General features: G+C 38.1%; 1 protein-coding gene across 5 annotated transcripts in view; it reads right to left on the bottom strand.

Annotated features, from left to right (window-relative positions):
• The window catches only part of SIPA1L2 (signal induced proliferation associated 1 like 2), a 78,457-nt gene that overhangs the window by 32,589 nt on the left and 21,679 nt on the right, over positions 1 to 24,189 (bottom strand). For 3 of the 5 annotated variants that reach the window (XM_053382526.1, XM_053382522.1, XM_053382523.1), the window contains exons 3-10: positions 20,806 to 20,939; positions 16,523 to 16,711; positions 14,140 to 14,314; positions 13,206 to 13,309; positions 9,779 to 9,856; positions 5,372 to 5,529; positions 3,634 to 4,210; positions 1,520 to 1,794 (exon numbers count right to left, since the gene is read on the bottom strand). In XM_053382526.1, the coding sequence (XP_053238501.1) occupies positions 1,520 to 1,794; positions 3,634 to 4,210; positions 5,372 to 5,529; positions 9,779 to 9,856; positions 13,206 to 13,309; positions 14,140 to 14,314; positions 16,523 to 16,711; positions 20,806 to 20,939 (1,690 nt within the window). The remainder of the gene's footprint in view (positions 1 to 1,519; positions 1,795 to 3,633; positions 4,211 to 5,371; positions 5,530 to 9,778; positions 9,857 to 13,205; positions 13,310 to 14,139; positions 14,315 to 16,522; positions 16,712 to 20,805; positions 20,940 to 24,189) is intronic. The other 2 variants (XM_053382525.1, XM_053382524.1) reach the window with 1 other exon arrangement.

Here is a 24,189-nt window from a genome sequence, read left to right on the forward strand (position 1 = left end):
AATCCAGGAAGAGCAGACATTCTTTTAAAGAGGCAGTTGAAGATTCTCATATCACAGGAAGTTTATACTGCAGAAAATCCCTTCTCCTTCTGTTGGGGTAGATGATGACTTAGGAGCCTGTAGAAGGGCTCTGACTTTTCTAGACTTTTTGCAGTCTGCAGCCTATCCTAAGCTATGGATCCAACTGTTTTGGAATGGCACCAGTGATAATCAGGAGAATAAGTACCAAAAAGTGTTATTTCATACTTGGAAGCAGATGGCAAAAATCTCCAAATGAAGCTGAGAAAATCTTTCAGCTGCCAATTATATGCAACTTGAAAAAAACAATGATATACAGACATATTTCTATGTCTTCCAAAGGCAGCACATGTGTGGCAATACGAGTGGCAGCAATAAAGGGATAATTTCCCCCATTTCACTCTAAGAAATTAATTTTTGGAGAACATCCATAAATAAAATGCAACATATATATCACCAATTCTACAATGCTATAGTTAAATATGTTAATGTGGCAGTCATACACAGCAAACACTCTCCCTATTAAAAAAAGCTAACTGAACGCTTGAAATGAACGCTTGAATTAGCTGAGATAAAAAAATCAGTCATTTATTAAAGCGGGTATAACGGACATCTTTTCTGTCCTCATAATATCCATCTGCCTAGCTACAAAGGTACATCTAGCACAAGGCTGCCTCTTTTAGCCTAAGTTTCCCCTTCTACTTTCTCAATTTCTTCCTTGCTCCATCTGTTCTGGATACTTCTAATGTTAGCTGAAAGTGAAAAATGGAAGAAAACATTGATTGCCCAGTCTCAAAAGGAATATTGGAGAGCTGAAAAAGGTGCAGAAAAGTGCAAGCAAAATGATTTGGGTTTGGAATACCTTCCCTATGAGGACAGAGCATGCGGGCAAGCAGTAGCTAACCTTTTTGGTGCTGAGGACTGCATCAACCCATGGCCAATCCCTCCAGGGGCTGCATGTCAATGTGAGTGTAGTCAAAGCCAAACTTTCTTAACCATTTGCCTCATTAAATATATTGAGCAACCCCACCCCTTTCCTCAATATTCCTTATTACCTTCTACCCTTTCCCCCCTTATTCTTCATTAATTTCCATTCCATTCCAAAAGGCATATTAATTTCTACTCTATTTCCCTATTTCAAATCCCTTATTAATTTTCACTCTTTTCAAAAACATTGATTAATTGCCACCACTTCCCCCTTATTCCCATATTGATGCTTTCCCTATTCTATAGTAAACAGTTCACTTTATTTAGAAAGCACTGCTTACTTAACTAAAAGCAACCAGTCCCCCCAGTATACAATCCATCCTTTATTAAAATAACTTATAAGATCCATTCCATCTATTACAAGATAGCACTTCTCTCACAGACTGTGTTAGCTGCAAGTCTCATTAGCACCAAATGAGCACTACCCATTTAACAAGAAAGCCATCTGTGAAAAGGGCAAAAGAATGTCAGCAGTGAAGACACAAATAACCTACTAGCTACTGTGACTTCTTACCGTCTAGGTGATCCATCTTCATGTGGCTGGATAATCACCACCTTTACAGTCACAGAAGTGCGCAGCAGGTCAATCATTTGTTCATGAGTCAGGGTTGCTACAGCTACTTTACAGATCTCCACAAGGCGACTGCCTTGACGTAGGCCAGCTTTCCAGGCAAAACCAAATGGCTCCACATCTGCTACAATCCCTTCAAAGTTAACATGGAATCCGAGCTGTCCCAAGCCATTTCTCCTTAAGGTCATTTCTGTTGTTTCACATCCTCTAGTTACTATCTAAAGGAATATGAAATTAGTGAGACCACAGTATAAAAGAATAGTGATGTAAAAATTCCAGAAATGGTGAGCTGTGGGTTAGGTGATATTGAAATGGTTTTTAAAATGTGATTTATCCCCCTGCCATTAAGAACATGAAGTGTAATATTTATTATAACCTATAAGATAAAATTTTATTGTTTGATATGTTTCTGAAATCCAAAAGTAATAATAACTTTGTTTTATTAGAACAATTATAAATCAGTGTCATGATGGAACCAATACATAAGAGCCACACCACTCCCAGCTAAGTGTTTAGGATTGCAGACTTAAGGTCTTCCAATTATTCTATCTGTGCTAGCATTCCAGCTTGCCAAATGGAACAATACGCTTCCCCCTGCACATTGTTCTGGAGGTTCTCCCAACCCTCTAAGCCAATTCTGGAAGGCATGGGGGGTGTGGGGGGGGAGAGAGAGATGGGGGGAGCCTTATAGCACAAATGGAAGTCCTTGCACAGGGCTTCCACTGACAGGGCTGGTTAGGTGAATCCTAACCTAAGTTACCTAAAAACAAGATGAAAATAAAAATTGTTTGCTATATTACAGTGTATAGTAGTTGTGTTATTGTGAGACACCCTGGAATTTTTTTTTTTATTACGGGCCATGCATAAATATTTTAAACAAATTCTAAAAAGAGGAGTCAAAAGCCAGCCTGTACAAAGTCCACCAGGTTTCAGAATCAAAATGACTGGTATACTCTCATAATGGACTTCTGGACTAAACACTCACAAGATGTATTCTGCAACTTCTGAAGTAGGTTTCCAACATCAAGATAGAAAATAATTACTTATTCAGTAATCCTGTCAGACACAGTATCAGTTCTGTCATCAGTCTTATTACTGCTTTGGAATCTTGAGGCTAAACATTTTCAGCAGGGTAAATTAACTGTAGGATTCTTTTATACACATTAGTATTACACATTCTGAAAGGTGCATTTCCTAAGAGATCCCCCCTCCCAACTACCAATTGTTCAGTAATCTGTTTCTAGTCTTGCATGCACACCCACACCCACTTTTCATATACACCCATTTCTTTTCCACCACTTTCCAATTTTTTTTACCAAGTCTTCACATCTCCCTCACTGGACACATGCCTTCTGAAACATGTAAGGAACTGCTTTCAAACAATGCAAAGTCATATGTACTAATATATTATACCCCTCGGGTAGCTAATAGCATTTTTGTCATTCATGGCTGACTAGAGATTTCTGAATAAAGATGTTCTTCTCCAAGCTCTAACATTTGATGTCCCTGGAGCAACCATCTGTGCTGTGTCCAGTTTCTAGGACAGTACATTTCTCTTACTGATTATTATAACAGTTCAGGGACTGTTTTGTTTGTAGAAGACTTAGCAGCTGCCTTATATTAAACAAGGAAGCAAAATAGTAATTTACTGAAGTCTTTACAGGTACAGATCACTTTTTTTATTAGAACAATGCTAAATTATTGTAACCTGACTCATTTGACTGGGTCAGGTTATATATCTGAACAATGTAACACACTTAAAGAGAATCTGAATTAAGTGAAAATTCTCTATTATGCTTAGTAGAATTGTCTGGATTTTTACTTCTTGAAATAAGGCAACCCTAACTGTACTAAAAAGGGAGAATTCTGTTTCAGACTACAGCTGCCACATTTCCAGTTTAAGCCTGGAATACAGAAATATCCCTGAAATGGTCCGGTAAACTTTTCATTTTTAAAATTCTATAGTCAGGTATCATATTTATCCATCTCCAGTATCTTGAAAAATTACTGACAATAGCATTTGAAATTGCCAAGCACTTAAAAGAAACCATACTTACTTCCAGTCTTTGAACCATTTCTCTGATGTCATCAGCACAGTTATCAAGTGCTGAGAGAAGAACACATTCTCCTCTTTCATAAAAAACTTTAACACTCATTAATCCAGATGTCCATCCAATAACATCTCTGCAGGAGCAGTTGAAAACAACATTCTTTGATTCCTTTTCAATCAACACGATGAACTCATTTGAGATACCAAGAAGACATTCAATGTCAAGGGACTGACCAAAGTCTCGTGCTATCACATTCCATATCACTGCTCCAATGCTGAATAAGTGGGCATCCTTCCTTGGTTTCACTCTCTCTTTTTTCTTTGCTCCCAGTGTAATAAAACTAAACTTGACTGACGTGTCTACTGTAGCGGTAGTAACAAAGTTTTCTGCAAGATCTTTCAAGTACTCTTGCCGTGTTCTAGTGGCCATGGCTCGAAATTTTTCTGACTTGTGTGCTGCATTTTCTGCATTAATAACTTTGGCCAAAAGGAAGTCCCGGAAAACTGCTGATTTAGGGAAAGTCACTCCTTTAGGTATTGGTGGCCCGAAAGGTGGTACATCTTTTGACCTTGAAACTCCAACACTAGAAAGTGAAGAAAACTTATTATAGGATCAATGTTTTGTAAGTTATTTTAACTAAAACACTATTTGTTTATACATAAGATATTCATGCATCTACCAAGGACAAGAAAAATTTATATAATAAACTACCTCAAAACTCTTCAAAAGAAGAAATTGTCAGGAATTACATTTGCAGCAAAATGAGAAAAATAAAATCATAGAATTGTAGAGTTGGATGGGACCACTAGGATCATCCAGTCCAACCCCCTATGGAACTCTTTCTAGCTGAATATATTTTTTATCAAATTGAAAATGTGCTGCATCAAGAAATTAAATATTCACAGAACACAAATGTTGTTGTACCAACCCATCATAAAATGGTGTGTTACAGATGCATGTACATGAACACTAAATATATAGATCAGGGTACTAGTGTATAAACAAATGCACAATTTTTTATGCCATATGCCTAGAATGCACTCCTATACAGTATTGATTCATGGTATGAACATATAAGCATGCCATGATCCATTATGGGCTACCTTGGAACTGAGTCAGTTACCCCACTTCTCCCGTCTAGAGTCCCCATGCATATAGAAATTTGTATTAACTATAGGGCTCAGCTTTCATAAGATTGCTTCTTGTCCTCGAATAATTCAGAGATTTAAATATAGAGACTACGTTCTATAGGTACCATACAACTTATTTTTATTGAAGCTAGCAAGTTTCCTGAACCTTACTAATATTTCTTTAAAGGTCTGTCATTTTTTGTTTTAGGGTGCAATCCAAACCCTCTCGAGCCATCATTTGGGCTTTTTGGAGCATCTGCACTCTGGTTGCTCACTGTGGCCAAAGATGAGGAGGTACAGGACAACTGGAACAAATTCCATCATCCAATGGCAGTGATTCCAGTGGATCCCAGTGTTGTTTAGCTCCTCCCTGAGGCACCCCATTTGGGGGCTTGCTACCAGCCCCCACAGGCAAGGATATGGGCAGTGGGTCTCCCACTAAGCTCATTCATTGAGTGGAAGGGGGAGGCTGGTGCCATGATGGTTGGCTGGGTGAGCTGGGAGCACAGGTACATGGAAAATGCAGAAAAGGCTGATAAAGCAAATAAACAATGGCCCCAGCATTTTCCAATGAAAGCCTAAGAAACTAAGGCAATTGACAAACCTGTACTCACCTATAGCACACATTTTCAGTGCAAGGGTTGTGGACTTTAACAATGACAAACACATGTTGAAAATGAGAACGGATATTTTTTGGAGTAAAAGGAAGCGCTCCAGGCTCTTGGAAGACAATGGTAACAATGTCATTTCCTATGTGCCTTTTCCTTAAAAGCTAGATGCAAAACAAAAAAACAAAAAAAAAATTAAAATGGTGACTACAATTTCCTTCACATCCACTAGAAAAAAGATAACTATTAAAAATGGCAATTATGTATTTTAAAAAACCCTACACTTTGATTAGTCACAATGTTCTTGCCTCGGCACAGGCAGCATGCAGCCTAAGTACGGTATGTTTTACAGGTCTTGTCTATGCCGTTTGAAATACACAGCTCTTTAAAAAGGGGAAAGTGGTGGGTTGAGAATAGGTAAAATCTTAAACCAGTCTTGTTGAAGTATATGAAGCACAGACCCACACTAAATCGCCTTTCAATCATTTTGTTGCTCATCATTTCCAAGATGCAAAATAACTTTTCATAGATGAAATAAACATTTATTGTTTCCTTAAGATGTTTTTCCTCACTGTAGTGGTTTCTATACCTACTAGAAATTCTCAACATTTTAAACCAATCTTTCCCCACCATAAAAAGCACAACAGTCACCAAATATCTTCACAGGACAATTTTATTTCATTTAAGTTTGGAAATGCAGCAGTGGACAAAGGCAGGCCAAGATCCAAGGATTCCTAAATGTACACTGAAGTGGTTCAACACAGCTTTTGCCTTTTATTTCCAGCTGCAACTTTCCACACTATTACAGTAACCTCCCAGACTTTTGGGAACAGCTTTTTGGGTAGTGTGTCTGCAGCAGAGTCTGTGAAAGAAAGGGGACCTCAGATATCCTGGCACACATTTAGAATCTCTCATGTAGTCCTTTGGATATTGCCCCAAACATGTACATGCAGACATTCATATTACAGCTAAAGATGATATTTTGAAATAACATATCTTAAGCAACATAACCTAGTATCAATTTAAATAACTTGTAACCATGTAACAAGTATGTAATTAAAACATCAACATTTTCTATATTTGGAAAGCTGAAAAGGTGTTGGAAATGTTACAATCCAGGAGCTCCACAGACACATACCGATGTTCACATACAGTTTTCTGGTGAATTTTTACTTCAGTAGTCCACAATAGTAAACCAGAAGCTATTTCAGCTTTTCTTTGTTAGCTTAAAAGCAGAGCTGTCAGTGAAAGGAAATACTGAAGCAACACAAAATCTCTGTAAAGTCCATCTACCAGAAAGTTTCGATCTCAGAGCTTTTGGAAATGCTGCAGTACCTTTTTGTTTACTGTATTAATTTGGGATATCCAGGATTAAGCTGGTAGAAAATTGGAGATATGACCTCTGCTGTATTCTGAGCTGTTTTAATTGAATTTTATTTAAAACATTACCTATTACTGGCTTTTGAAATGATGTAGATGACAGACATATGTGAATGAAAATCACAACTGTGGGTATGCATCTGGTGCACACTAAGTTATGGAATAGGGTACAACCCAACTCTATTAAAATCAATCAATTCAATTAAAACAGCTCAGAATACAGCAGAGGTCATATCTCCAATTTTCTACCAGCTTAATCCTGGATATCCCAAATTAATACAGTAAACAAAAAGGTACTGCAGCATTTCCAAAAGCTGCAAAAGCTCTGGAATAGGGTACAACCCAACTCTATTAAAATCAATGAAAGTTTTGCCATACCATTATAAGCCCGTAGCTGCAATCCATTTTACAGCTACAGACACTAATTTCAGTGTGTTTTTAGTGGGGCATAAATACTTGGGTCTACAGGTGGACGAAAGTAATTGGACTGGATTGAACTAAGTTGTTGCACTAGCAGAAGCCAGTGCAACAAGTCCTAAGAGATCAACAGGACTTGCCCCCCTCACCTTCACACCAATGCCCTCTCCATATATGATTGGGAGGGTCAGGAGAGCCCCAGAACAGGGTCCAGAGGGTGGAGTTCATTTTGCCTGGCAAGCAAAAGTAACTGTGCAGATGGAATGATCTCCTTGGGGCAATGCTGAATTCCCCCCAAAGGCTCTGTGGAAGTGAGTTTTATCACTGCTAACACATCACCAAAATAAAAGTTCATGTACTGATCAGATGTAGTTTCCCAGATATTCAAATTATTCTAAAGTTGCAGAAGGTGACATAGTACCTTTGATTTCAGATTCATCTGTTAACAGTAACAGATTAAAAACCAGGAAACAGAAGTAAGAAGTAAATATTTCAGGGGTAGCCAACATGGTGACCTCCAGATGATTTGGATTACAACTCCCATCAGCCTTGATCATTAGCCATGCTGGCTAAGACTGAAAGAAGTTGCACCACATTGGCTATGCCTGCAGGAAAGTGCACAAACAGAATTAACATTTTGCTTACTCCAGTATGTGTGAGGAAAGGCATGTAAAAGCTAGTTGAGTGGAGGACAGATTTTTTCCAGATGATCTCTAGAAGGCCCACTTATGGGCTGCAAAGATTCCTGAGTTTGGATGACATGCTAAGCCAAAACATAACTTAGCTCGGCACAGTGCAGCAGCAAAACAAACTAGACAGGAGCAAAATGGACAATTTCCTTTTTGGGATCCCAACATATATTTGCCTCAAGCCATGGCTTGGCTTAGATATTAGGTGCTAATTGGTGAATAATATTAGGTGAATAATAAATAACAGACATTTGCAATATAAACCTTTCTAAACTATTTTAAAGGGCATCAATAGTTCCTGAAAGGAATTTGAGTCTTGTCACCAACATGCATAAGCATATTCATTAACGTAATTGGATTAACCTAACCATATAAAACAAATTGGAACTCGTTCATTCTTTAAAATGTTAGCAAATAGGGTGAGATTTCTGAGGTACAACTAATATTTCAGTTAACATAGCAGACAACTATTATAATCAGTACCATAAAGGTCTGTACAACATCATAAAAAAACAGTAATAGAACCATATAATTATAAATGGGGAATTGAAATGCAAGGAACAGGCAAGGAGAGTTAAATAGATGATATTGATATGTAATACATTGATCTCGGTAGGATTGTATAAATGGAATGCAAATTGAATGGAGAAAAAGGTATGAAAAAAAGAGAGACACTGTTCTGAAAACTGAAGAAAATGGTATGTAACTATTATACAGAGCTTGTTTTCATATCTCTAAGTTCTTTTCCCCTTTCTCTCCTTATTTGTTCAACTGCCCTTCCAACACACTCTTAACAATGATGCAATTCAATTGGAATTTTAAATATAGTACATAGGTCAAGTGGGATTATTTTCAGGAAGTAACACAATATTGACAATAAGACCCTAATAACAGTTTTCACCTTAGTTCTAACACAATATTAACTTGGAAGTTAAGGTCCACTGATAATAGTATTTTTTTTAAAAAAGAAATGTAATCACAACCTTAATTGGTGTGGTAAATCTAAATATGAATCCAGTAAAATATCAGCATTAATGAACTTAATTTTAATATGAAATAGTATCAAGTTAAGAGAATGTTAGAAAAGAAATATCTACCACCTTTTAAAAATAATGTATTAGTTCTGATCTGACCTTAATTATAGACCTTCAATTTACTTTACTGGTTCTGTTTTCCCTAACATGCTAATCAAATGTGATTTTAAGTTTTCCAGATAATCTGAAATGGGATGCACCACCTAATCTGTCCCTTTAGCATATTTTTATTCATCTCTAAGCTTCCCAAGCTAAATTGACCATTACCGGACAGCTAAAGCCACAGCAATCTATTTCTGTAAGCCTTAATTGCTTGCTCAAGCTAAAGCAACAAAGCTATCCTGTCATATTGCATAAAGCATCTTTCTTCATTCAATTTAATGGGGGGGGATGAAAAGACATCACAAGAAACCTTCAAGCTTATTTTAATTTAGTAATAAAATAAGTGGTTTCATAATAAGTTTGCATTATATGTTAATATTTACATATACAAAGACCACATATTTCAATCAGACCTGATTAAAACTAGGAAAATTGCAAACACTGAAGAAGCATTTAATCTTACATACCAAGACAGGAACTCGTTTTCATTTTTTTATTATTATTATATCAGACAAGGAGATAACTTGACAACAGATTTGGATTAATCAGATCTGACCAAAGATAACAAAAGCAAATGGCAGAAGTGTGAGGAAATATTGCAAGGAAATGATCTGGAAAGGGTGTCTACAAGGGTAAAAGTTCAACAGGAGAAGCCTTTAACTGTGATGTGTAAGGAAAGCCAATACAAGGAGGTGGTACTGGCCACACCAGAGTGGGTAGCTCCCTCTGTTCTGATCAGAACACAGAGTGAAGACTCCCCACCCTATATTGCAGCCAAAGTGAAAAATTACCTGTGTGTTTGGATCTCCTGCTCGCTCTAAAACTAGAGGGATGTCCTGATCAGTGACCAAGCAGGGCGTAGTTATTTCCTAGAAAAAGCAACAGACAGTTCTGGTGTGGCCTATTTCTGGCTCACAGGTAATTGGATTTTATGAAATGTTCATTGGAGATAGTGCTCACAGTAGCTGGCTACATACCTTGGCCAGTGACCATACGAGGTATAATGGATGTATAAACCTATTCACACCATAATTTCAGTGGGAGGCTAGACCTCTAGATCCCATTCAAATCTAAGATGGGAAGTTCCCACATGACTCGGATAAGTGGATGAAACAAGATAAGCCCTGTACACAAAGTAAAATTTCTATACCACAGGGCTGGTAAGACTGTTCCTTGAGGACAGCAGCAACTTTATCTGTGATGCTGAATCTTAGCTTCCTGTGTGTCTCAGAGGGAAAGGTTTGTTATTTTATGTGAATTGTTCCTAGCTTGTCAAGAATACTTCCATGGGTACATTCTACATTATATAGTTTGGCAATGAGGTACCAACAGAAAGAGAAAATAAACATTCATTAGCTATTTCTTCTACACATTAAGGCTGGCTAAATGTTGATTACTAGAGTGTGCTTATCACATTTTATTGAAAAGTGTCCATGCTGTTCAAATACCACTGGCATCCAGTATCATAAAAAATAATGTGGGGGGCCTTCAGATCTCAGTTGCCTGGTTTGCGCATAACGCTAAATCAAATTATGGTTTAGTGTGAACAAAGAAGTGTACTTTGCTCCTGCAGCAACACTACCAATAGCTAAGCCATGTCTTTGCTTAGCCTTATGAACTAGAGCTCATGGTTCATCTCACTCCAAACAAACCACACTGTGTAGCCAAAGTTTGTTCTCGGCTTACTGTTCTTGGTTTGATTTGGGTGAGACAAACCGTAAGCCCAAGTTTGCTAAGTCAAACCATGGTTTACCTCTTGGTAGTGAAACAGCAGGGAAGGAGCTAAGCAGCCACAATTTTCACTATATGCACCAGCACACTGTTTTGTTCAAATTAAGCCATAGTTCGGCTTAGTGATATGTGCAAATGAGGCCAATATTACCTAAATATGGAAAACTTCCACATTATTTTATCCAAAGAAATCCATAGAACATACTATGATATTACTGCTAAATATACCAAGACTGTCCAAGGTACAAAGACTGATGAGTGTTTACTAAAACATTGTGGAAGGGTGTGATTGTTACTGGGGAAATAATGGAATTAGGTTGGAAAATTTTGAGGATAAACCAAGAACAGGCTTTAGTTTGTCTAGAGAGGAAGACACATTAGGGAATATTTAGGTAAAGATATAAGCAAAGGTAAGAAAACTGAAGAGTGAAATGAGTGGCTCAAGCAAACACAATAGTGAGGGTGACAAACGCCATACAATTCTGGAAGAAGTGGATCAAGGTAAAAGGTTATTTCCTATGCTCACAGTTTAGGTAAAACCGAGACAAAGACTAACATTCAACATCAAGTAAGGGTTTAATGTATTGTCATTGCCTGCAATTAGGAACAAAAATATTTGAAATCAACATTGAGTATATCTTTTGTAGAAGTATTTTCTACAATAGTTAAACTTTGCAATTTAAACCCATCCACAGATAGATTACAGTTTCTCAAACATTTTGTTATTCCAGTGTATACTGCCTTTTGTGTCATATTGGAGGGAATAAAATATTTGCAAATAGATGCAGTAAGCTCCTTGTTCACAACTTTGATATGTTAACCTATCACTTTCATCACCTTGGGCATGTGCACTGGATCACAAAGAAATTTAAGTGTTTCTAAATTACATGGAAATATAATTAACTTCATATGATAGATGGATACAGATTTCTGTATCATCATAAATGGTCAAAATGGTCCCAAAAACCATAGGTAAACCAAATATGTTTCTGTTGCTGGTTAGTGGTTAGTGTAGACAGTACTGAGATAGATGTATTCTAAAGCTGTTTCCTATATGCCTTTCACGTATAATTTCTAGCTCCATTTTAAAAGGTGTTGCTACAATATTTTCTCATTAGATAGAACTGTGCAGGTCTACTATTAAGACTTTCTCTTTATCCAACTAAGGCTTCGTTCTATCCTCTGGGCACTTGCCTATGGAATAGTTTCCATTGCAAACAATAGAAAGTACACCTGAGTTAAAACAGTACAAAACAAGCTATAAAGTTCTGATAGTTTGTGAATTTGGTAAACAAGACAGCTGGTTACACCTACCCACTTCTAGGAAAGTGATTTGCCAATTATTATAAAACTATTTTAATTTTTATACATCTACAAGGCTATTCTTTTAGAACTCCGGAATTGCAAGTTCTGCCACATTCTCAACTTGCTCACTTTAGGCATAAATATAATATCATACAACCTAACTACTACGAATTTAGCTACTCTCCCAAAACAAATTCACCACAGATAAGGAAATAACTTTTATACATCTGTCAATAAGTCTGAAAATATGTTTGCAGAAATCCTTATTCTTTGTGCAGATATACAAGGAACTGTTGTTGCTTCTTTTATCTACACACACTGGCTTGCAGAATGTTACACTCTGAGCAGTAATCTCATTTGTGAATGGCTTCTTTATTCACACATTAAATTCATAGAAGTGGGAATATATTATACATTTTAAAATATCTATTTCTTTTAAACCCCATTTATAAAGCAAACTTATGCCAAAGGTATTATTTATATCAATTAGTACAGGCAAAGACAGGGTTAACCTTACAAAAACAAAAAAAGAAAATCATAATTCAATTCAAGCCAATGGCAAAAGCCCATTAACTTCAAATCATTCAAGACTGCAACCATTAGGATTCTACAAAACCTCTGATGCAATGTCATTTTTAGCCATCCTTAATGCTGAAAGATATTCTAAACTAGAACACAATGGTACATGTTCAAACATTAACTATATTTGCTTGTAATGCTCTATTATCTATGTGCATAACAGACAAGCAAAATGTTAAGTTATTAGAATACCAAAACTTACACCATGAAAAATCAAATTACATATACTTGCATCTTTTAAATGCACATTATTAAAAATTAGGCTGGATTCAGTTTGTTTTGGTAGGAGAGGAAGTATTTAAGTTTCCAGAAGTATCTGTATCACTGAATACTGGCAATTCAGAGAAATAATTTATTCTCTCTTTTTTAAAAATGGAAATACCAGATAGAAAGAAAATAGTTAACAGAATAAACTTTTGGGTCAAAGCAGAAGTAATAAACCTAAGCATTTTAATCCGTAAGCAATCCTCAAGTTAAAATAATAACAACAATAATTTTTACTGAGTATTCATAACAAACATTTCAACAAAAAAAATACATTCTACAAACAACTTCTCAGACAAGAAATCATGCATGATTCCCTAAAGCTGACTTGAGACATACCTGTTGCCTGTTACTGGGCATATATGGAAGCATAGTTGACACATGAAACATTATTTCGTAATCTTTGTAGGTAGTATAAAGGGAATGTGTTCCAGTTGAATCGGCTGAAATTAAAGTCCACAAGTGAAGACAATGCAGAAATTCAAGTATAATATAAACATCTCTCCTCCCCACCCCTGGGCCGCAAAAAAACACACCATCCAGCAAATATGACAGTTCCATATAAATTCCAAATAGTTTCAGAAGCCCTTTCCAAGCCATATGTCCCTATTGCAATTTGGCATTCAACTATTTCCTGTGGCAAGTGAAAGTTGCATGCCATTCAATGGGTGCAGCACAACCACTAAGACGGAGTACGCAAAACACAGCCACTTACGTAACCGCTTGTTTTCCTCGCCAAGGAAACCAGCTGCTGGGTCTGGTACTCCTAGAGCAAGGATGAGGAACCTCAGGCCCAAATGTGGCCCCTCCAGGCCCCTCTGTCCAGTCCTCATGCCTCTTCGGAATGCCTCTCTACCACTTCAGGCTACATCCCTCACTGGTCCTACTCCATACCCTCATCTTTGCCTGTCTGTAGTATGTCCTTCAATTGTAATGATGCCTCCTGCTTGCCTGGATGGAGGATGGAGATGGGTATCAGTGTGGGTGTGTCTGGACAGCTCTGCATGGTTGGAATGTAGTCAACTGCACAAAGATAAAACTCATCTGTTGCTATGACTCTGGCCCTAAGCATCAGCATGCAGGCCTGGAACACTGTCTGGCCCCACTGTAGGGTGACTGTGCTCAGACTGGAAGGGAAGAAAGAAATGCAGTGTAGATGCTGTCTCTGTGATCTCTGTGTAATCTGCATTTACAAAAGGAATGCACTTTGGCATAACAGATTCTCTTATTTTTATAATTTTAGTGTTTATTACAATTTATTATTAAAACTTACTTTTATTGTCTAGCTGAGCTCGGTATTTATTGAAACCTTTCAGCCATACTCTCTGACCTAGGAGATCAAGGAATTCGTCAAAAGCCGGTCCTGCGGTCTCATTGTTATACATCTCCTCCTCAGTGCTTTGGCCTGCTTTGCAATACAGGATCCCAATCTTGTGCTGAAAACTCAGCTGTAATTAGGAAAAAAATAGTCAGAACAGAAAAAGTCTCTAAAACAGGGTCTGACAGATATATTTTGTAACCCTAGTAAGCATTTTTCAGTTTAGGATCGACATATTTGAACTTCCGCAGAACAGCAGCTAATGCCAATTCTGGCACACTAACTGAACTTTACTTCTTTACTTCTACTTGTGATGGATAAATCATGCCTTCCCAAAGCCCCTGTGCAGTATTAATCATTGGATCATTTGCAGCTGAGTATCTTCATTCTCTCTAAGGTTTTCTTTTCTTTTCAGAGGCCAAAATACATGTTATACCTATTGAGATAATCTCTGAAGTGAAATGTGATTTTAGGATTGCTTTGTATACTATAGTACTGTCTACATCATCTAGCAAAATGGGACACCTTATGTTGATCCCAGTGCAAATGCATTTGGGCTAATTTAAGATATTGCCTGCATAAGCAGGAACATCAGCTTCTGCTTCTGGGTGAATGAATTCCCCATTTGTCTTTTGTAAGCGGTTGTCTGTAAAGAATATGAAGTGTAAGCAGAAAGCACCATATATGGAAGATGTGAGTACTAAAAGCTTTGGAATATTCAACCCAAAAAGACCAGACATATTAGTTACTCTTGCATTAGGAAAAAAATACTGTTTTTTTCTAACTTAAAATTCAGATACCTGAAGTTCAATCCTCTTTGACTCTCCTCCTCTTTGCAATAATACCAGCCATTTTCTCTACTTTCTCTACTTTCCCAATTATGTGAAGGATTTTGGTGGAGGTGGGGGTGAAGTTTATACAAGTTCCCTTTTAGATTGTAACTACTGTTGACACAATCAGCCTGCTTATTTCTGACAATAATTGCAGATGAACTAAAGCATCTATAATGTAAGTATGTATTGCCAATTGATTGTAACAAATAGTGATTATTTTCACCATAGCAATTGATTTGATCTCTTCTATTTTCAACTTTATTAAAAACTTCTAGTAGTATCAAAATAGGATGAATCCAGTGTTCCTACATCCATTCTATTAGCATTTCCTCTTCCTATTAAAAATTAACCAAGTGATAGAAAGCAGCAGTCTTCCTGTACTGCTTTCAGATATCCAGCCATGCTCAAGGCTCATAATCACATACACTGAAAAATACTTATTTGGTCAAAATACATCCTCTGGCTACAGAATAAAAAATGTATGTCATTGAATCAATGAGGTTTGCTGTATAAAGAATATTGCTCTATGGACTGAGGAATCCAGGGGACAAATCCCAGCTCAAAAACCCCAGATTGGTTTATTATTTATTAATTTGTTTCAAAAAAATTATATATTGCTGACTGTAAGAAAAAACCTCAAATGTTGGTTGACTGGTCCAAGGTCACCTTGGAGTCAAGACGTGAGAATAAAATGAGACATCCGCATATATGGTGTCCTGAGCTCCTTGGAAGAAGCCGGATATTTACCTTATTCATCATATTTGTATAAGGCTGACTAAAATGATGCTCTTTTTTCTGTATCTATATATGCATTTCTATATAAAATGATCAATTATGCCTTTTATAATCTTGCAGAACAGTGTCTGCCTTATCAAACCAATTAATCTCACCATTATTCACTCTGAATTTAAAGTATATGTTCATTTCATTGCTCATGCAGTGTTAACTTGTTAAATAGTCCCAATTAGAATTTCAGCTGTTTGATCTATCATATATTCCACATAAAGTAAGAAGACTGCCACTGCGAATAAGGTGTGCTAATTATAATTAGGAAAGGAAAATCTGAAAAGGTGAAAGATTGGCAAACCAATGATTTCCCCTTTAATACAATGTGCAGCTTTCTAATATTGGGTGTTTACCAAAAATGGCTTACTAAACTGTATTTTACCTCCATGGAAAGTACAGCCATTTGTGCTTGTGATTAGTATGTGTAAATGTTCATTTTGTATATTTATTGTTTTATGTGAACCACTTTTATCTGAAGCAGTATATAAATAAGCCAACATGTAAAAAAAACAAAAAACCTACAAAATTATCTTACTGTAATATAAATACACAGAAAGTCCCCTTTTGTTAAAGTTCCTTAAAAATCTCCTTCACTTATCGTAAGTTAACTGCATTTCCACAGACAGGTCAGATCAAATTCAGTTGTATTTATGACAACAAAACACTGCAATAAGACAACTCACAGGCACGCAAGTTCGGGCAAGGCATGCAATACCTACCCCTTGTTCGTCAAGTTTAAGCAGCTGCTCAGAAACTTTGGGTGAGTTGGAAGCTTGCCGTAGGCACTGAATGCTCAGTTCTGGTATTACATATTCCAATACTTCTTTAAGAGGTAAACCGCGTGCTGTGCCATGTCTAGCAGTAGATGGAATAGCATCTTCTAAAATGGCTCCCCTCAACGTGGTAAGCTACAGCAAGAGTATAAGTCTTACTAAATGTTTATCATTGTAACACAATCTTCAACAAGGAAAAGGAAAATACAAACTCTATTAAGCTGTTACTGCCTGAACCTGCGTAGGGAGAAGTAGGAACATGCATGCTAGCCTTACCCCCAACCTTGCTACGCTGAATGGGAAGGTTTGACAGGGGATTAAGTGCATTTGACTGAACTTATATAGAACTGCACTATCAAGGATTGTGGAGAGTATTCTAAATGCATTCATCCGGCACATGGTGCTAGGTTGGGGAACCTACACTAGCTTGAGCAATAATGCTTGAACATGGCTACACTTATGCTTCATTTACAGTGGTGCTCGGCAACAGCAATTAGCAAAACTTCAAAATTCAACTAAAGACACACATTGAAAAGAATAAAATAAGCAGAAGGGTTAACAGTCAGAATCAGGCATCTATTGAAATATGTTCACAAGCAGTATATTTTCAGCAATAGCACTTGGAGGTTAGCATGAAACCATCACTTTGGGCTCAGTTTCCAGCCCCCAAGAAGGTTTTATATAAACTTTATAAACTGCATCAGCAAACTATATGGCAAAATGCATCCTTTAATTCTGTGTATGCTAGCCAATGTAAGCTCTGATAAACTTTTTACAAAGATTTATCACAAATGTCATACACAGCCATTCCCATGATTAATTAACAAGAGAAGGAAAACGGAACTGATAAACTACCTATAACTGAAATTAACGGCGGACAACCAGATTTTGGTATGTGTTTTGTTAAAGCTGCCTAAGAAAGTGCCTGAGGGTTAATTAGCATCCCTCCTACGACTTCAGGTGCTATTGTTTTTTAAACCTTGAACATGCCATTATTTTACAACAAATTACCCTACTGTGCTTTACAGAGTTAGTACACTGAAAAAAGAAATAGCTAGAACATCCAACAATATGAAATAAAATAGACATTTAAAGTATTTTGTTAAAGAGGAATTCTATGTCACATCCCCTTTCTCCCTTCCCCCTCTCAAAACATTATTCCTTTCCACTCTCTTCCCAAGCCTGCTTATACTTTTATAATCCTCTTCTGTCAAGCATCTGCAGCCACACTTATCTTCTACACTCTCAGGCTCACCATCTGTTTAATTTTGAAAAGTGTACCCATTTCCTTCATTCTTCAATAGGGAAAATGAATTTCTGACATAAGAACTGCTAGGCTCCAATATGTTTTGATTCTACAAGAGCCATCATATTCTATCTATCTATAAGCACATCCACAAAATAATGTAATGCTACTGCAATCCTATACACACACACACACAGGACTAAATCCCTTTGATTTCGTGGGACTTTATAACGGCATTTACCGGTGTTTTTAGAGGTATCAGACAACTTGAAAATGAAATACAGAATGACATAAAACCAATAGCAATTACAAAATTGAAAAGGCATTTGAACACAAATGGTAGGAGTACAGAAAGGCACAATATCTTGAGGTCAAACCCAGTGGAACACAGATTTGGAAACATGAATAGACTTTCCTCACAGGTGGCACTTCACAAAGGACTTCCCACTGTTAACCCCATGAACAGAACCAAGATAATAATGGAACTCAGGGTTACAGTACATAAAATAGGGAGAAAAAACAGAGATTGTGGGTGGGTAGAGTTGCTGGATTATACTGGCAAGATCTCTCTCTCACACACATATGTATGTGTGTTATGTTACCGTATTTTTCGCCCTATAGGACGCACTTTTCCCCCTCCAAAAATGAAGGGGAAATGTGTGTGCGTCCTATGGGGCAAATGCAGGCTTTCGCTGAAGCCTGGAGAGCGAGGGGTCGGAGAGTTGCCTGCATGCTGAAGCCTGGGTGCGCTGAGCTCAGCGCGTCCAGGCTTCGCGCACCTCTCCGCAAGCAGCGGGAGCCCAGCGCTGGGCTCCCACAGCTTGCAGAGAGCTGCCTGTTCTGGGGGCTGGGGTTGGGGGAAGCTCGGGCTTCCCCCGCCCCAGCCCCGTGCCTGGGGGGGAAATAATTCCCCCCCCTTTATTTCCCCCCCAAAAAACTAGGTGCGCCATATGGGACGGTGCGTCCTATAGGGCGAAAAATACGGTACTTCTTTCCCTAGAAAAATGTTTGTGTTTCATCTGTGTCATTCTGAACGTTAACTTTCTCCAGAATTCTGTAAGAAACGGGTGCTGTATAAAAGACTAGGGTATATTTGCCCAAATTAATCTCACTCTTTGCTGGCTATATTCAGATGTAATTACTCTCAAACTCTGGAGCAGGGACACAGCAGCCCCCTTTCTCCTGCCAATTCCATAGATCACTCTGAAACCTGGGCACACAAGAACATGGCCTAATGTTGATCAGCTTGTGATGCAGGGACAAGCTTTTTCACTGGTGGCACCAGAATTCTGGAATGCACTCCCTGCTGAAATCTATATTGGCATGCCACTAGCTTTTGAAGATGCACCTGTTTACACAAGCATTATCTTGATTTCTTGACCTGATTCTCTTGTTTTAATTGCTGTGCTGTTTTAATGTGATTGTTTTATTGCATATTTTAATTATGACATATCTTTAATTATTCTGTACTTTATCAATGTTGTACATTTGGTTTTAAGTTTTATAAACAACTTACAAACAACTTAGAAGTCATCAGGACCTTAAGCAGTATATCAATTAATAACAATAATTAAAGACTATATTTCTTACATGGGATATTATATTTCATACAATCTAGACTGGGCAAAGTAAGTTTACTCTCTATCAGAACAGAGTAACATCACCACACTGTCAGGCAGCAAAAAGCATGTATCACTCACTCTTAGTAATAAACAGGGAGAATCACCCATAGCTCCCATCCATCTAGTGTGCTGAACCAAGATGTAGTATACATCTAATTTACACCAAACTGCTAAACAGGAAGGAAACAGATAATTATTTATGATTCTGTGGTTTTGTTTTAACCGCAGTGGCACTTTCTCCAGCCACTGCAGCTTATGGGAATTGCTGCCAGTAATTGCCTGTTTCTCCTTGCAAGTGCCTACATGTCCACATGCAGAAACAGAAATGGGATTCTGCCTTCTCAACAGAACTTCACTTTCTCTTCTTCTCTCATGCACCCCTCAAATCTGCTCTGGAGGATAGGGGACCCTCTGGAGCAGATTTCGTGAGGTATGAGGGGGAGAAGGGGAAGTTCAGTTGTGTGAGCAGAGCAGAAGTCAGCTCACGTGATATCTATTCTTATATATGGAATGAAAGCTCTGGGAATTTATTATTTCTCTTTGAATATCTTTCAGTATTTTCTGGAGCAGTGTCAAAACCAGGGGCATTGTCAAGGGGTGAGCCACAGGGCCCAAGTGAGAGTATTTTGCACTAGTTCCCAGACTTCTGACCCTATCCCCTTCTTTTAATTTTTTTTAAAAAGCAAACTTTGTTCACAGGGCAGCAGGGCAGGCTGCAGCACTAGTAAAAACTCCTGGGCACCTGCTATGTCCCAGGCTTTAGCATCATATTCCCATCTTTAAAATAGACTAATTTCCCTAGGTTATCTGCTTTGTACATCCAGAATTTTCCTGCACATCTGGTATTCTTTTAATCTGGGGTTGCCAGGTATTATGTGTGGGTGGCACTGAGTTTTTAAAACGACATGTAAGCATATGTGTATGTGTGAAACAGAGATAAGTTGTTGTTTGCGCACATAAGTCCCAAGGTATGGTCTGGCCATTAATTTGCTGAAACTAAGCTAGTTAGTGCCTCAGTGGAAAATTGCTTGGAAACCACATTTATGCTACCTTGGGCTCTATTACTGAAGGAAGGCAGAACAGGAGAAAAAATACAAGCAAACACCTGCTCTTACCAATAGATTACAGATAGGACAGAGGGCATAATACAGTATACATTGCCCAGAAAATCCTCATGGCACCCCCATAGCTCAGAATAAGCCCTGTCAGCAACCCCAGCATTTATTCCCCCCCCTGAAAGTCTATTTAAATTTGCTTCTATGCATATAAATAAGCATATGTTAATTTTATTCAAATTTGTGCCATAGGACTGTGTCCCAAGTCCTTTAACTACCTATCAACACACCTGGCAGAAACCCTACCTCACTTGTTCTGAACACTACACGGTAGTTGAACTGTGAACCTTCTTTCTCTTTTGCATCTTCAAACTTCTCCCTTCTGATGCTGACTGCTACTGGTCCTAAATTTTCATCTGTTCCAAAGTAGTTTTGATGCTCTGTTGTACATAAAGAGGAGAAGACAATAATGAAATATTAGACTGACAAATTCCGGTTCGTTTGTCAGATAAATGTTACTGGTTGAGATTGGAAAGTCCCTCAGACCTATTTGTTTACACTTTTATTATGTCTTATGTGCAGGCAGGACAACGAACCTAAAAGCATAATAAGTGTATTGCAAGTTAGGACATCTGTTCAGCATAGATCTGTATTGTAGCTGAAAACTGTCAGCCATTTAAAAAAATGCAAATAACTAAAATATTTTTTCATACACACTAGTGTATGACCCATTCTGCAGCATATGGGATGCCAGAGCAATACTTTGTTAGAAATTAGTCTTGTATATTTTGGCACACATGAAATTATGGCAATCCACAGATCAGGTTCTCTTAAAACAAGATTTCCCCACCTTCCAAATGAGGCAACTGTAAATTCAACTATATTAGAAGTAAATTAACTCTCTTTTGCAGGAAAACTCACATTTCTAAATGCACACACAAAGTACAATCCAACCTAAGTTAAGCATATTTAAACCCTATTGATTTAAGGTGGGGGGTAGGGAACTTCCAAACTGTGTGCCAAACTATAATTAAGATTAATAATTAATTATAATTAAGATTAATAATTAAAATTTCCCCATCTGGCCCACTAGCTCCGGACAGTTCCTTTGCTGGAGCAAGGCATGCTCCCAATCATCTAGCATGTGATGGTAAGGAGGAGTGTGCCTTGCTCAAAGAGGAAAAAGCAGTTTCCATCCAATGAAAGCCAAATCTCGCTACCAGCACTGCTCTTTGAAGCTGCCCCATGTTGTTCCTTTCCACCTCACACATCAGGGGTGGAAAGATGCAGCAAAGAGAGGCTTGCAAAGCAGAGAGCTGGCAACACTGCTTGCACTGTAGTTCCCAAGCTTGGGAGCACCAAGCAAGGGATTCAGACAGGTAGGTGGAACAATCCACCCATCAGTCTTCTGATGTCATGATACTGACATATGATTGGCAGGTGAGTTACCCTGATGGATCATGCCCATGGCCCATCTAGTTCAGCAGCTTGTTCTCACAGTGGTCAATGAGGTACCCATTGATAGCCTGAAAACAAGAGCTGAGCACAACAGAACTCTGCCCTGCCCCCTGCAGTTTCCAGCAACTGGTATTCAGAAGCATACTGCCTATGGCCGTGGACACAGAGTAAGGAAGAAAATCAAGCACATCATTAATATCCTCATTGAAGTCAGTGGTATTTAAATGTCCTTAACTCTGGCTGGATTATGTTTGCAATATTTATTTAGAAAGGAATCCAAACTTCCCTTCTTCCCCAGGAGCCGAAGTCTGGTGCGGTGGAAACCTGGAGCTGGGGAAGAGCTTAGAGCCAATGCCCCACTCAGACATTTAGAGGACAAAAAGGGGGAGCACGACAACAGCAGAATGATGCTGGTGTCTCTCTCCAGGCACTGGCCATTGGGAGGATGACAAAGCTGGTGAAGGGACACTTCTGCCCAGTCCTATCCACCCACCCCCATCTGATGCAAAGTGGGGGTTTGATACAAATTATTAAATATATTCTGTGTCAAAAGACATTTTATTGCTATCCAATGTTCCTTTGATATTGATATTTTTAGACGCAAGTGTTTTAGTAACTAAGTTGTTATACAGCACCTTACGGCACTAGAAAGACTAAAAAATGTATTATGGCATAAACTTTTGTGGACTATAGTCTTCTTCATCAGATGCATGAAGTGTTTCCCTGAGTTGCAGGTATATATACAACTCAGCAAAACACATCACAAATTTGATGAAGGGGAGTATCTGTTTTTCTTGAATAGTAGCCAAATAAGTCATACATGCACCTTGCCTTTAAAACTGAGAAAGTGCCAAGAACTGTACAGTGGTACCTCGGGTTAAGTACTTAATTCGTTCTGGAGGTCTGTTCTTAACCTGAAACTGTTCTTAACCTGAAGCACCACTTTAGCTAATGGGGCCTCCCGCTGCTGCCGGAGCACGATTTCTGTTCTCATCCTGAAGCAAAGTTCTTAACTCGAGGTACTATTTCTGGGTTAGCGGAGTCTGTAACCTGAAGCCTATGTAATCTGAAGCGTATGTAATCTGAGGTACCACTGTACTGATATGGCATTCAAAGGAGAAAGAAGTGAAACATTCCACTGGACTACGGCAAGCCCCTTGCATCAACCTTCATAGCTCTTTGAAACCAAGGCTTAGTTCTCTACACACAGGGCTCCTTACAACTCATATTTATCATCATAGTAATGCCATTAATAAGGTGAGCCTGAGTAGCATCTAGCCTTCTGGCTAAACAGAATTCTTATTTGCATCTTCCAAGCCCCCTCAAAATATGGTCAAAACCTATGTGTATTCAAAACTAGCTAACATCCTTTTAAGTTTGATGAGAAGGGTAGGAGATGTTGAGTTCTAATCCTTCCTGCAACCTATTTTTCCTACTCTGATTGAATGACTGAGGGAGACACTGAGACTTTTGGGTGAGACAGAACAAGGGATGCAAATCCTCCCACTCCCTCAAACCCTACATGTTAAGGAGACGTGCAGTCAGAATGGGAGCTCTACATTGCCTAGAGCCTCCTAAAATATATTCCTGGGATAGGACTAAAGAGAAGGGGAGAAGAAGCTGTTCAGAGGAGGGGGGTTGAATATTGCTTCACCTATTAGATTCCTCATGGTAGAAGTTGAGATACCCACTGTCTGCAGGTTTTGCCCACTTTATTTTTTTCTTACACAAAGTGAATAGCTGCTATTCACTTATATGGAAGTAAGAGATGACATACATGGATGAGCACAGTTCTTAAGAGGATAGTTAAACTGACAGTGCAGTAAATGTCATTGTGACTATTTTCATAGACTAGTCAAATGTGCTTTAACTGACATTTCATAACTGACAAGTCTGTATACATAGTTTCTATTAAGATAGTAGGTTTTAGTTTACACAAATTATATTCCAAAACAATTTTTTTAAAAAAAAAAAAAAGTCGCAATGGGTCTAAAATAAAGAATTCCCACATTTTTGGAAGGTGGACAGACAGAATTTTCTTTTTGCCAAATCTGACTATTTATACACATGCAAGTCCCCAAATCAAGCAATTATTTGTTTAATAACAAATAATCTGAATATATTGTCCTTCTAGCTTTGCCTTCCCTGGCAGTAGGACTGGGAAATTTCATCCCCATTTCTTCTTTGAACTTACCGATACCTTAAGAGGACTCACAGAACCTTACTTTTCCA

This window comes from Podarcis raffonei, chromosome 3, assembly GCF_027172205.1.
Source record: "Podarcis raffonei isolate rPodRaf1 chromosome 3, rPodRaf1.pri, whole genome shotgun sequence".
Classification (NCBI taxonomy): domain Eukaryota; kingdom Metazoa; phylum Chordata; class Lepidosauria; order Squamata; family Lacertidae; genus Podarcis; species Podarcis raffonei.